General features: G+C 32.0%; 3 protein-coding genes across 3 annotated transcripts; 2 read left to right on the top strand and 1 right to left on the bottom strand.

The window, feature by feature from the left end:
- Positions 1-1,557: 1,557 nt before the first annotated feature.
- On the bottom strand, positions 1,558-1,832 carry LOC113365735 (putative SERF-like protein). The gene has a single exon (XM_026607268.1). The coding sequence runs from the start codon at positions 1,750-1,752 to the stop codon at positions 1,558-1,560; it is 195 nt and encodes a 64-aa protein (XP_026463053.1). The 5' UTR covers positions 1,753-1,832.
- Positions 1,833-3,066: 1,234 nt separating this feature from the next.
- On the top strand, positions 3,067-5,848 carry LOC113367427. The gene is made up of 3 exons (XM_026609035.1): positions 3,067-3,252; positions 3,359-3,493; positions 5,699-5,848. Exons 1-3 carry the CDS (start codon positions 3,067-3,069, stop codon positions 5,846-5,848), a joined length of 471 nt encoding a protein of 156 aa, XP_026464820.1.
- A 5,426-nt stretch (positions 5,849-11,274) lies between these two features.
- Positions 11,275-15,134, top strand: LOC113367426 (zinc finger BED domain-containing protein 5-like). Its single transcript, XM_026609034.1, has 2 exons — positions 11,275-11,772; positions 14,991-15,134. Exons 1-2 carry the CDS (start codon positions 11,275-11,277, stop codon positions 15,132-15,134), a joined length of 642 nt encoding a protein of 213 aa, XP_026464819.1.
- Positions 15,135-15,203: the final 69 nt, after the last annotated feature.

Genomic DNA, 15,203 nt, shown 5'->3' with positions numbered 1-15,203 from the left:
AAAAAGAAACATCATTGAATATATACATATTAATAAGTCTTCCAGTGTTTTACTCTACAAAATAGAATGTTATTATAGAAAATATAAGCCAAATGTTGGTTCATTAGAAATGAGAACAGTGAAGGCTATGTGGATTGTCATAAAAAATGACATGAATATTAAATTTGGCACTACATTTACTGAATGCAATATTGAAAATCGTTGGAGAGTACTTCAACGAAATTATAAAAAATATGTTAACAGTAAAGCTACTGGTATAAATAATGATGTAAAAATAATTTTATACGTATTAACAATTATGTCTAATAGCGCAAGGAAATTTCAATTTCCAGTATGCAGAAGAGTTTGATGAATTATATGGCAATAGCCACTGTTCAATCCAATCCAATCTGCATACGGGAAACAAGTGATGTACATGAAATGGAAAACAATGCAGAAGCGCGGGATGATAGTGCATATGAATTTCGAAAACATATTGCAACTTCAAGAAGAAGGCAGCGTCGTAGAAGGCAAACAATATTAGAGAAAATAAGAGAAAACAGCAAAATTGAAAATTCTAAAACGAAAGTATGGAATGCTTTAAAATAAAATAATATTCATAAATTTTCATTAAATATATAAATCATTATACAATATAAATGCCTGATTTTAATTTATTAATTCATTTGTATTAATAAAATATTTATATTATTTTTTTTTAAACCAATAATAATTTCAGAGATTGTAGCCGAAACTATTTATAATGATATTCGAGTGTCGGAGGCTCAAGTGGGTGATTACATCAGAAAATGGCTTCGTCATGCACAGAGCAGGTACACTAGGAATAAAAAGGACAGAAGACAGGTTTTTAAATTTAGTTAGGTTTATTGAATTATTTAGTTAGGTTTTTATTGTATTATTTTGTTAGGTTAGGTTTATTGTATACTTATAATTGTAAGGCAAATTTTCAATTATATTAAATATATTATATAACATTATATGTCCGTGAAATACTTAGTTGTTTTATCTTTCGTGAAAACAAATATTTTAACCTTAATTGCATTTTTAATTCATTGAATATTCATAATTTCAGATTATTTATTTCATTGAGAAAAAAATAAATACGATCCATTTTCAACCCATATGCCAAACTTTGATCTGGGATCGGACGATTCTCAACAGATTTGCCAAGTTTTAACATATAATCGAAATTTTTTCTATGTATGTGCTGTGAGAGATGTTTAATTCAATGTGAAAAATCTTGTGCTTTGTTAACAGTAAAGAGTAAACAAGAAGATCTAGTTCCAATCCATGATCAGATAAGCTCTTGAATTAACAAGTAAGATTTAAAGAAAAGTTGCAGAGCGTTTGCTAAGAAAGGCGACAAACTGTGTGCCCAAAATGTTTAATAAAAAATTTGAAAATGAAACCTTTTCATTGAAATTCCGAAGTCTTATGGGGTTCAATAATTTGATATATGTAATTTGTTATTTCATAATAATGTTAGTCGTGTAGTGAGTTAGTTAGTTCTATTTTTTTCACAGGCATTCTTCTCGAAAACATTTGTGTTTTGTTGAATTAACTGTTACCAGAGGCTGCGGCATCTTCTTGCTGGTTTTTTCTTTGTTTTTCTCGCATCAGCTCAGCATCCCTGTGTTTGCGTTGCTCGAATGTCATTCCCTTTTTATCTGTGCTACTTTTCTTCTTGGCTAATTCGGTTTGTTTTTTCTGATTCTTAGCTCGTGCTAAATCTCTTTGATTTCCTCTTGTCATTTTTGTTTACTAAAATCTTAATCTCTGACTATCAAGGAAATAATAATTTAATGATTTTGCAAGCGCTCGCCGCCCTTCTTGTTACTTTTAGTTTTTATGAAACCGACAGCCCTAAGACTAAAAAGCAAATACAGATTTGCATTAATAATATATATATATATATATCTTAATCTATATACAGTTAGTGTCACGTTATTTGGCTGCGATGGACGCCTGAAATACTGAACCGATTTAAAATTAGTCGCAATCATCGTGCACATGTGGATATCATTTAGGCGGTAGAGTATATTAAAAATCTCAATTTATGGCCGAAATTTTATATTATTGAAAAAAATATATTTTGACGTTTATCCGAGAAATCGTAGTCATAGAATCAGTTTGAGCTCTGTCGAGAATCTAGACCAAAGGCCAACATTTATGGAATAAGAGAGAAGTTTTAATAGAGAATATTACGTGATTTCATTTGCGGCACTCGCTCGGTTATGCTACCCATACACTAGTCAACCAGGCAACCGAGCAATTTATGACCAAATGACCAATAAATGTCCAGTTCTAAAAATTTTCGGTGTCCCAGGCAATCGTACAAAATTTCATTCATATTTCTTGAATATTAGAGCAAAACGTATGTATATTTCGAACGTGAAATGTGATAAAATCGACTTTTGTTGCAAATTTTAGTTTGTTTTCATTTTATTTCAACATTTATTTTTTAGATAAAAATTATATTAAACTTATTTATATTAAATTAATGTTGTACATTTACAACAGATGATTTTGGAATGAATTTTGTCGCAAATATATAGCTCAAAATATTGCTCAAATGTAGACCAATAGCAGTTATAAGAAATTATTTACGATTTACATTATATTAGAACCTAATTTTAACCTGAAACATGGCTTTTAATCTTGGAATATATGTCTACATTTACAATAATGCAGATACGAGAAAGGGTCGTGCAATGTGGATTTCATAAGCAAAATTAAATTCCAAACCAATGACTCATATTTTTTGAGGTGCAAATAAAAACGGACAACTTTTTAAACAAATTCAATATTATATTCATTTTTGAAGGAAAAATATAAAATCGTATATATAAATATATAGAAAGCATTGCTTAAAATTATTTTAGTTCGACTATTATAATCCTGTGAGAAAGTTCTATTAGTTGGAAATCTGAATAGGAAAATATAGGTACGTATTAGTTTTTAGTTATATATACAGTTATAATTAGCACATTCTGAACAATTATTGATAATAATTTTGATGGATTTATAGATATGGATTCAGAAAATTTCATAGTGAAATTTATAGAAATGTACAAAGCCCATACTTGTTTGTGGTCAATAAGTGACGAGGCATATCATAATAAACAAATGCGCAATAATGCGTTAAATTCAATGCTGCCGGCATTTAAAGAAATTAATCCAGATGCAACTATAGCCACAGTGGCTAAAAAAATTAAAAGCATTAGGAGCGTTTTTAACAAGAAGGTTAACAAGGTATTTAATAATATTAAAAACTTCACAATATGAGGAAAATATTATCAAAATTAATTGTTAGTTTAGATGATTTGGACTGTGTTAATCTAACAGTATGTTATTCTAGATAAAAGCTTCTATGCGCTCGGGCTGTAGCGTCTACAAGCCAAAACTCTGGTACTTCGATCATCTTAAATTTTTAGATGATCGACACTACCCAAACATGAGGTCTCTGTGCATAAGTTCAGAAGAGCATTTAGAAGTGAGTATTTTTTTTATCAAATGACATTTTAAATTAGTAATTTTACAATTAACAAAACTATATATATATATATATATATATATATATATATATATATATGTACAGGGCCGGCTTTAACACTACCTGCGCCCTGGGCGAGATTTCTACGGCGCCCTCCACCTGCAATTCAAACCCATTTGTAAAAAAGAAAACATCTAATGAAATAACCGTTATTAAAAAAAGTAATTATTTATTATAAAAGATAACCATTTATTACATAAACACTAATAGAAATTTACTTTTCTGGCCTTTCTATCAGCAAACCCTTTTATAAGGTTGTCGAAGTCGATGTTTTCAGCAATTTCGTTTCCAATTGACAAAGTTGCTAAGTTTGTCAATCAAGATTGAGAAATCGCTGATCGAAGATAGGTTTTTATCAGCTTCAGCTTTGAAAAGCTCCGCTCCTCACTAGCAACCGTTACAGGTATAGTTAATAAAATTCGCAATGATATCCATGCATTTGGATGTTCTTGAAAGTTGAAATCGTTGATGAAATTTAAAACAAAAATGGGAGTAACCACATTTTTATCAGGTAAAAAGGATGCCAGACTTATAAGTTCATCACACAACATACAACCATCTATGTCTGATTTAGAGTCTACAGTTAATTGTAATTGGAGATCACTACAGAGCTTGAGAAGGTCGCGTTTTTCTGGAATCTTTTTAATATTGTACAAAAAAGACCAATATTCCGAGTACTCATTTAACTGTTCGAACTTTTCATTGATTGAAATTAATATACTGTCCAAAAGACAGTTGAAAAATTCAACCAAAAATTTTTTTCTGGAGAAGTTATAGGGTCATCGCCTACCATTGCCCATTTCACCAGCTTGACGCTTAATACGTCGAATTCTTGTTGTAACTAGAAATTCAGGTTCAATTTTTAGTTCTTCGGCCAACTCCTTCGCAGTTAAAATAGCGCTTTTAAAGACCGTATTTCTGTAGTCTTCCAAAAAATTTCAGCATTTTTTCAACATTTGTGTACATTTACCAAGATCCATATCTGTTGACTGTAGAAATTTACTTACAACATTTATTTGTTGCAGTATGTCTGTTTGAAACTATGAAGCTGAAATCTTTTAGTTGTTCGGCTAGAGTAGTAGCCTCATGAGACCTTTGAACATCAGTTTTCTGAGTTTCAAGAGCCAAAGTAATCAAAGCATCATGGATAGTACTAATTTGATAACGGACTGCTTTAACACTACTTATTCTTGCTTCCCAACGAGTGTTACTGTGCTTTTTTATAGTATATAGTCCCAAGTGATCGGTTAGAATTTTCCATCAATGAACAGAAGCTGAGTGGTCTGAAATATCATCCTTCATAGCTAATCGCAAGTGCTCCTGCATGACTAGATCAAATTTGGCTAGTAGTTTTACTAAGCCTAAGAACTTTCCGTTATTTGGCGTATATAGTTTGCCAGAAGTGCCTCTGCACGCCATATTGTCTTCGGCTAAATCAAGTGTGATATGCATCAATCTACACAAAACATTATTTCATCTTGTAGTTTCCTTTCTAATCAAGTGTTGCTCTTGGCAGTCTATTGTTTTTCCTATTTTTAATCGTAGTTCAGCTTCAATCCATGAAAGGTAAAAGTTTTTATGAAAAGTGCTATTTTCATGATTTTTTAATATTTCAGACAAGTATTTCCAGTTGTTATACCCTTCAGATACTAAGTTCGACGTTGAGCTACTATCAAATAGTCTACAACAAAAACAATAAACTCGATCCTTAGAAACGGAGTAAATTAACCAACGGCGCTGAATTGTTTCATTGTTTGCAAGAATTTTTGTGAGATTAGAAAAATGTCGGCCTGTATCATTTTTCGGATAATTATCAATGTGTTTTTGCACTGGGCCACTAGTATTTATGTGATTAATGAATTTTGCCATTTCGAGTGACTGGCCAAGTGGCGAATGAGCTGAGTTTGTTACGCTTTGCTACAATAAGGCTAGCTTTTTTTAAGAAGATAAACAATGTGTTTTGACAATAGACAAAAAAAACCGCTTAATTTAGGAAATTTACGACTAAGCAGACCTCGAACTATGAGCATCAGCCGGGGGGCGCATGCGGCGCCCCTTTTTGCCGGCGCCCAGGGCGGTCGCCCAACTCGCCCTACCCTAAAGCCGGCACTGTATATGTATATAATGTATTTTAATTTCGAGCAGATTGATGAAATGCCGACGACCTCGTTTCGTCGTAAGGAAACAAAACGAGACCAGTTGACAGACAAACTTCTACAACACATGAATAAAATAGAACAGGAAAAATCTCGAGAAATGAAAATGGCAGAAATTTCGGAAAAACTCTCGAATTGATGAATCCGAAACAAAAAGAAATCGCAATTAGTTTAATACATCAATTGATGTGGCATGGCCTTAACAATTTTCTATCAGAGCATACGACGATAACGAATTGGCCAAATCATAACTATCAATAAATTATATAGTGTGTATCTCCTGTGTGCGAATCGGTGTCTGGCGGTAACTTGTTGAGTGTTGTACATTTCGGCGTGGTGTTAACTTGGTGAATGATTATGAAATATATTTGTGAAGAAGTAATAAGGTGATTTATTAATTAAATAATACTAGAGTAAATTTATTTATTTATATATATATATATATATATATATATATACTAGCTGACCCGGCAAACGTTGTTTTGCTAAGTTAGGTATTTCTAAGCAACTTCTAAAGAATAAAAAAAAGAATACTTTATTTTAGGAGTGGTAGGATGTATAGTTTGAATGGTACAGACAATGAGGTATTATAAACACAACAAACTTCAAAGTCTACTTGTATAATAATAAATTATATAATTCATAATAACAATATTCGTTTGACCATATTTTGTTAATACAATCAAACTGGAAGTTTTATACACTTTCTATAAAAATATGGAATAATTCAATCAAAGTCTTTTTTAATCTTTATCCGTGGTCAATGTTCAGTTGGTCATTTTTGCCCCACACAGATGTAAGTTTTCAAAGTGTTGAATCTCACTCAAAATTAACATTACATTTTATAAAACAATTAAATAGTTAAAATTTACATTAAGGTCTCGTGAACTAAATCACAGTGCTCACAACCCAAAAAACTAACAACAAAAGGAAATACTTTTGTTATGGATTTTCAAAGATTACCGTTTATCTCCTGATAGCAAAGTTATAAGAATCAAGGTTATAGCTGGTTATACATCTTTTCTCCTCTACTTTCAAATATTGTTGTTGAACAATGCTAAACTTTACTAATTTTTAAGATATTGGTGGTGAATCTTATTAACCCCAGATCTTCATATATTACTATCCATTCTTCGATAAATTCATAGAAAAATTTTCCAGTTTATTCTTCAAAATTAGTGGAAAATAACGATTATTAAATTATATTTTACATTGCATTATCCAATGATTGTTGAAGTTCTTCATCTTTTTCAATTTGTAGAGTGATTCAATAAAACATGAACGATACCTGACTGTGTCTATCTTTTGAAAGGAATACCTTCAGAATTGTACTCATTTTTCTGCTATACTTGTTCTAGCACCCAAATCAATTAAATCAATTATAATCAATCAAATTATAATCAATTTTCAAAATATTTTATTCCAGAGAACTTGTAATTATGTGCATTGACATTTTTAAAGATGTGTGTTCCAAAGTAATATTATCAACCGAATTTTCTTATTTGAGTAGTGGTCTGTTATATCTGGGAATAAGTTATTCAACAAAATTTCCACTTTAGTCGATTCCAAATTTAGGTTTTTGATTTAAATAATCTAAATAAAATAAAAATATAATCTAGAAAATATTTTATAAATACTAATAAATATAAAATTATGCAACTAAGACTGAGCCCAATCCGTACAGCCATGTTAACGTTTTACCCCGAATTGTTATATAGCTATATAAATTGAACATTTCTCCTTTATGAATTTGATTGAACATATGTACATTTCCAACATGAGTACATATTGTGATAAATTTCAATGTGTTTATTTTGATTTTCCTTTTTTGCAACCGTGTATCCAAATTAGTGGCATCTTTGTTATCACCATGACTTGTATATAGTATGTTCGGGAAGTAATTGGAAAAAGACCCGATCAATAACAGCATTAGTATCTGAACAAAATAAAGAAAATTCTGTATGTGGGATCTGTTAAAATATTTCAATTTTTTTTATTGCAAATTGGAATGCTAAAAAAACTTTTTTCTGTGCACGACCTATTTGGATGATAAAATCATGTAATATAATGCAAGATCGTACTGCTGATACTAAGCAATTTTCAAACAACTTTGTTTCCGAAGATCTGTAAATTCCGAAGATTACTATCTGTATTATAATCCAATTTTCTTATTCATATTGCTGTCTATTATAACTTGCAATAAGTGATTAGACAGAAATGTCTATGGAGGCCCCATCGATGAATTCCAAATTTAGGATTTCAATTTGAATAACCTAAATGCTATAATAATATAATTCATAAAATGCTTTGGTAACACATTATTCACAATTGTAATGAAAAATTTGTATTGTAAATAGATTGTACTGTAAATATTTGTAATGATTACTTCCCTATCTAATTGCACTGCACTTATGTTGATGTCACATGTCATAATGCGATCTTCATAAGCAATTTTCAAGCAACTTTGTTTCCGAAGAACTTGTATGTATACATAATTGAGATTTTTATGAATATGATTTCTAAAATTACTATCTGTGTTATAATTCAATTTTCTTATTCATATCGCTGTTTATGGTGTCCCCTTCGATGAATTCCAAATTTAGGATCTCAATTTGAATAACCTATATGCAATAATAATATAATTCAGAAAATGTTATGGTAACACATTATTCACATTAAACCAATAAGTACTTGCACAGCACAGCGTTTGAAACAAATTTATTTATTTATTTTTTCATAAGCAAGCCTTAATCAATCAATAATAATAGTATTATTTCAAGCTGTTGATAAAAAATACAAATAGGCAGTGAGCAAACACTTGAGAATTAAATAAAAACCTCATATAAAATCAAAATAAGCATTCTTATTAACATTTAAAAATATATAAATAATTAAATTTTAAAATTAAAAGAATAACACATAATCTGTTCCAACTTGACAACCATCTTTTTGACATGAGTAGGCGATACTCGATACATCTGTCATTTGAATAATATTGTGTGGGAAGCCATTTTGAATCAAGTGCTGTTTACCAAAAATTTTCAAATTAAAAATGTAAAGTTTCTACGCGGATTTGAAATATTATCTCACCTTTTGGGCAATCTCTGGATTGGCACGAATTTTTCAAGACTAAGACTGGCCAAATCGATTCAGCCGTTTTCGAGTTTTATTCGGACATTTGAAAGACAGCTCCATTTTTATATATAAGATATATATTGTAACATTCTATATTTAATAAACAACTATTGGTCATATAGTAATTAATATTTTTCATGCATGTACAATTTGCTGTACGCAAATATTATTGCTAACAACGCACGAAAATACCAATGACGTCACCAAGAGAAAGTTACACACACAACGACGAACGAAGGGTCTCGCGTGAAAGTATGATGCAGCATACGCTCTGGCATAAGCGCGACAAGGACGGAGAATCCTGGGGCGCTCGATAACAAACTACGCATAGTGCCGTTATGACCTCAGAGCGTACGACCTAGCGTAAAGTTAGAAAGATATGAAAGAGTTGTGTAATCTGCACTATCCGACTAAGGGAGAAGATAACATCTTAACCCTATGAGTCAATCTAAGTAAAAGAAAGATAAAAGATAGTAGGATGATATACAGGACTTATGCCCTGTGAATCAGCGAGGGTGTGAGGAAGACAATAATATTTACACATTCTACGTCATCGGAAGAGAAATGCATCATAGCCAATTACTGATGACCTCAGCGAGATGAGTTCATCATAGACCAATGACCATCTCATCCCCTGAAGATTTTGGCGAGATGAACCGACGATGATCTCCGAGACAACGCGAGAGAACTATCGGAAGGGCCAGGGGAAGCTTCGGAACCATCACCCGCGCCAAGAAATCAACCCCACTACAGTAGTAGGGGAAGCCCAATTAGCATTTAAGGCCATACAAAGTTAAGAAATTTGTCAAAAAGTGTTTAGTCGCGTTTGCCCTAATATCTTAAGAAACTTGTTATGAGCTTTGCGCCCGCGCGATTAGCAAGTTTAACAAACGATTTTAAAGTTATTAAGTGTAGTTGCATTTAATAATTTTCTTTCGTACTTTGTGATATTCAGTGCGGACGCATGAATAAGAAAAACTGTGTAAACTCTTAGTGCGATAAAGTAACTTCGACTTTATCAATTTTACTCCTTGTTTACGCGTAGTTGATTTAGTGACTGTATACATATTTTTCCGAGTTCTGTAACCTACATACCCATAAATAAAGTAACGGTTGTTGAAAAATTGTGATAATTTCATTTATTCTAACCCCACCCTATTACAAACTGGCGCCCAACGTGGAGCCAGAAACGGAAAAATGGCAGTTACCATGTCAGAAGTAATGTTTCAGCGACTGATGTGAGTGATAAGCGCACAATCGAGCATACGGACGGACTTGGTGACGGGCAGCTTTGCCAGGTACACGGCCAGGTTCAATGGAACACGGATTCCCGAAAAAGTAAAGAAATAAGAATGTCGTTTGCTTTAAGTAAACCCCCGCACAGCGTCTATATAGACTGACGCAGTTGCCCTACGATATCTCCACAGATATGCAGATAGACATGCTCTACGGGCTAATGCAGCGGTTTGTAAGCTGTGGGGCGCGCCCCCCTGGGGGCCGCAAAGCTCTTTCAAAAATATTGTTTTTAAATGCTGAGTAAGTGTCAAAAACAAATCAGCAAAATACATGCAAGTAATCTACAATTTTCGCTGCAATTTTGTCAGGACAAATGTAACAGCATGAATATACTATACTTTTGATGCATTCAAAATATTTCGTTTTTGCGTTTATAACCGAGTGAGCTGTAGGCCTATAAACAAAAGATAATCACTCGGATCATATCGAATATTCACGTGCTTACTCGAGACTAACTTAAGTAAATAAACAAAAGCATCCATTTTTTCTATTATCTATAAATCGAATTAGTTCATTAGTTGTGCTGGAGATACACGCGTTGATATATAGAAAAAATCATTTCTAAATTATTATCGAGTTAAAATTTATAGCTTTAGTTTTAGCACATTATTAGCCAGGAATTATTGTGAAAAGTAGTTTAAAAGTGATTTTCTTTGATTTGTTATAAAAACCGTTTGTAATGGATAAATTCGTCACTGGGTTGAAAAGAAAATTTAATGAAGCAGAAGAAGAGGGTGGTGAAAATAATGGAAATGTTTCTTCACAAAATAGTAAAACTAAACATAGAAAATCTGATCCAATGGGATTTACGTATAAGATCATTAATGGTCAAGAACGACCAATGTGTTTGCTGTGTATGAATACTTTGGCCTCAGATAGCATGAAACCAAATAAATTAAAACGACATCTGGAAAAAGTGCACGCCGATCATGTTGGCAAAACAAAAGAATTTTTCCAAAGAAAATTAGATAACTTAAATAAACAGAAATAATCGTTTTCAAAAGCTTTGTCTATATCACAAAAGCGTTACTTGCGTCATACAAAGTTTCGTATAGAATTGCTAAATGCAAAAAAACCCATTCAATAGGAGAAACTTTAGTACTACCAGCAGCTACTAGCAGCCAGATAGCTACGATGTTTGGTGAATCATATGCTGATCAAATTAAAAGCATTACGCTGGCAGATAATACGGTGGCAAGACGAATATCAGATATATCTGATGATCTTTGCGATCAGTTGATAGAAAAAATTAAATTATCTTCTTTCGCGTTGCAAGTAGATGAGGATACCGATGTTGCTAAGGATGCACACTTAATAACATATATAAGATATGTTATCGAAAATGATATTAGAGAAGAGTTGTTATTCTGTTGTTGTTATTCTGTAAGGGCAATTGAAGGCAAAGCTACGGCGAGTGAAGTTTTTAACATGATTGATAACTTTTTTATTGCAAATGGTATTTTATGGGAGAACTGTGTTGGACTGTGCACTGATGGAGCTCCATCTATGGCAGGAAAAAATGCTGGTCTGCAGGCCCCAGTTCGAAAAGTGGCTCCTCGTGCAGTTTGGACGCATTGTATGATTTATAGGCAATCTTTTGTTGCAAGAAATATGGGTGAAGAATTACTTGAAGTATTTGAAATTATAACTAGTGGGGCGCATGGCATCGTGCCTTAAGGCAAATTGCTGGAACTTCCCGTACCAAAATTTTTTTTTTTTTTTTTGAAAAGATTAACATTTTTGAAAAAAATTTACTCTGAAAAAAATAGATTTTTGAGGAACTATATGAATTTTTGACAAAAACTTACTTTTTGTTGAAAAATTTATTTTGAAATATTTTGGAAATTCTGAACCTTTTTTCAAAGCAATCGTACTGCTTTAATGCATAGAGACTAAATATCATAAATAATATGGGTACGGAACCCATAGGAGTGTTAAGGGGGGCGATACATGTAACAAGAAAAAAAAATCGATTTTTTTTTCTTTCATAAATCGTTACAATAACATCTCAAAAATATGCCTGTAAATATTCAAAACAAAATTATCATTATTTATACAATATAAACTCATTTAAGTGCCACGCCTCAACTCGACGCTTGAGTGCTATTGTACTCTTATCTGTTTCTATGTCAAAACTTTAAACGCGTTTTTCTCAAAACGACATTTTTGAAATTTGCGGGCGGGATAACTCAAAAAGTTCTCAACCGATTCCAATGAAATTTTGCACACATCTACTTTACAGTAATAGCTTCTAGTTAAACCTCAAACATTCCAAAAAAAATTCAAAAATTAACCCTTTTACCAAAAAAAACCATTGAAAAAAAGGTGAAAAATCGAACTTTTTTTTTCTGAGGTGTGCCAATTTACGATTTTGTGACTTTTTCAATTTTTTTTTGGTTTAACTAGAAGATATATGTTTTATGAACACGTACAAACTATTGTTTTTGATTTCGGATCACCGTACGAAAAGTGAGAACGCCCGCAAATTGATGGCGTTTTCCGAGAGGGTCTTGGCAGATTTATTTTTACGGCAGCCATTTAAAAAAAAAAATTAAAAAAAAATTTTTTTTGTGTATTTTAATATATAATAAATAACCTTAAAAAAGTTCAAAAAGATTCAGTCATTCCTTCCCAGTTTAAAAAGTCCTCAAAAAATGGTAAAAATTAAGGCGATTACATGTATCGCCCCCCTTAACAAAATGTATACTTATTGTTAAAATCTCTATAAAATATCTCATAATTTGATGTGCATATGTCTAATGTCTAATGATTATTGTTGACCGCCAAATGTTATTTTTTTTTAAATTTTTTTTACTAGATCTCCGAAACCGCTAGACCTATTATCATGAAAATTTGATCAAATCTTCATCTTGATAATGCAAGTAAAATGTTTTTGAATTATACAAATCGGACGCTCCGTTCTCTTAAAAACTGAGTTACCGTTTTTGGCACTTTTTGCCCCGTATCTTCGGAACGGCTAGGCCTGTCTTCGCTAAAGACTAATCAGCACGTCTTCTTATCAATACAAATCGAATATTTTTTGAATTAGTTAAATCGCTTCATCTGTGTAACCGAAATCGTCGACAAAAATTTGTATCCGAACACACACACATACACGCACACACACACACGCACATACACACACACAAACATCAATTTTTTCTAAGGCATGCCAAAATGTTCAGAAGGTTTTAAAACGTAAAGATATAAAAAAAAACGATTTTGCGATTACTATAACTTGCTCTACGAGAAGTTAATTATAAATAAATCAATTTATCATCTCCATAACATTAACAATCGTCATTTCATTTCGAATTAAATTTCAAAAAAAAATAGTTGCCAAATTTACACAAAATTGAAAAAGTGCTCCCGCATAGTCACAGTCTAAACGCATTTGCAAATAAATCTGTGCGACATTTTCACTTATACTATGCTCAGCTTGGCGGCATTTTCACATTTTTCAATAATTTTCACAAAATTGTAAAAGTGCTCCAGTACATAAACAGTCTAAACGCACTTGCGTAAACATTTCTACCAGAGTGGCGCTTAGACTGTGCTTAGCCTGGGTGATTTTTTGAATTTTTAATCCAAAATTACAAAAAAAATTTTTTGAAAAAAAAATTAGAAACAAAAAATTTTTTTTTCCAAAATCAATTATATTGTTGAAAGAAGCAGAAAGTTCTTTGAATCATTTAAATCGGACGCTTAGTTCTCTCAAAAACAGCCATTTTTTTAACATTTAGCTCTGTATCTCCGAAACCTCTGGCCCTACCTTTGCCAAAAAATAATCAGCACATCTCCCTATCAATAGGAATCGAATGTTTTTTAAACCATTCAAATCGGTTGATCCGTTCTCTCAAAAACTCGCTTTCTATTTTTTGCACTCTTTGCTCCATATCTCCGTAACGGCTGGACCTGCCTTTGCCAAAAACTAATCAGCACATCTCCCTATCAACAGAAATCGAATGTTTTTTAAACCATTCAAATCGGTTGATCAGTGCGCCCGAAAACGTGGACGAAAAAACGCGGACATACAAAAACACCACACACACACACACACACACATCCATTTTTTCTGAAGTATGCCAAAATGTTCAGAAACCTTCAAAACGTCGAGAAATGTAAAATTTTTGATTTCGATTTTGGACGATTACTATAACTTACCCTACGGGAAGTTAATAAAAGTTGTTAATTTTATCAAAAATAGTCCATTAAGAGAAAGGCTTTTTGGAACATTGTGTGATGACATGGGCTCAGAATACAAAGCACTACTTTATTATTGTGAAGCACGTTAGCTTTCTCGTGCTGAAGTACTTCAAAGGGTGTTTGAGCTCAAAAAAAAACTGCCATTTTTCTTGCTGATAATAAAAGAGATGAAGCAGATGTATTTTATGACACGAAGTTTCTCGCAAAATTTGCGTATCTAGTTGACATTTTTAAAGACTAAGTGATTTAAATAAATCAATGCAAGGATCTCAAATTCATGCTTTTGTTCAAAAGGACAGAGATTACGGCGGTTTATGAAAAAAAAATAGAACTGTGGATAGCTAGTATGAAAAGTAATAACTTGATATATTTCCCTCTTTTAAAACTACATGTGTTACTGATGAAATAGAAGCAAGTAAAGATCTTATTATCAATCATATGAAGGAACCAATTTGGGCATTACTTTAAAGATCTAGATATGTCCAAATACGAATGGATTAGAAATCCATTTGTTATTGATAAATATTATGATTATAGTCTTTTAACGGCAGAGCAGAAAATGATAATTGATTTATCTATGATAGCACATTGAAGCAGATGTTTCAATACGAAAAGAATATTGTTAAGTTTGGTTACAAGTAAAGGATTGGTTACAAGTAAAAGATTTTCCAACTTTGACAAATAAAGCTTTAGAAATTTTATTACCATTTGTGACATCCTGCTTATGTGAAACTGGTTTTTCTGCAGTAGCAGTATTAAAAACAAAAGTACCGATATCGTTCGTTTAGTGATAAACAAGAAACTGAGAACAGCGATTCTACCAATGGAGCCGCGATTGAGAAAATTTGTGCTAAAAA

This window comes from Ctenocephalides felis, unplaced genomic scaffold (assembly GCF_003426905.1).
Source record: "Ctenocephalides felis isolate EL2017-DRISC unplaced genomic scaffold, ASM342690v1 CF-g0.4_SCAFFOLD_01170, whole genome shotgun sequence".
Classification (NCBI taxonomy): domain Eukaryota; kingdom Metazoa; phylum Arthropoda; class Insecta; order Siphonaptera; family Pulicidae; genus Ctenocephalides; species Ctenocephalides felis.
The sequence above is the reverse complement of the archived record's forward strand: the minus strand, read 5'-3'. Positions and strand labels throughout refer to the sequence as shown.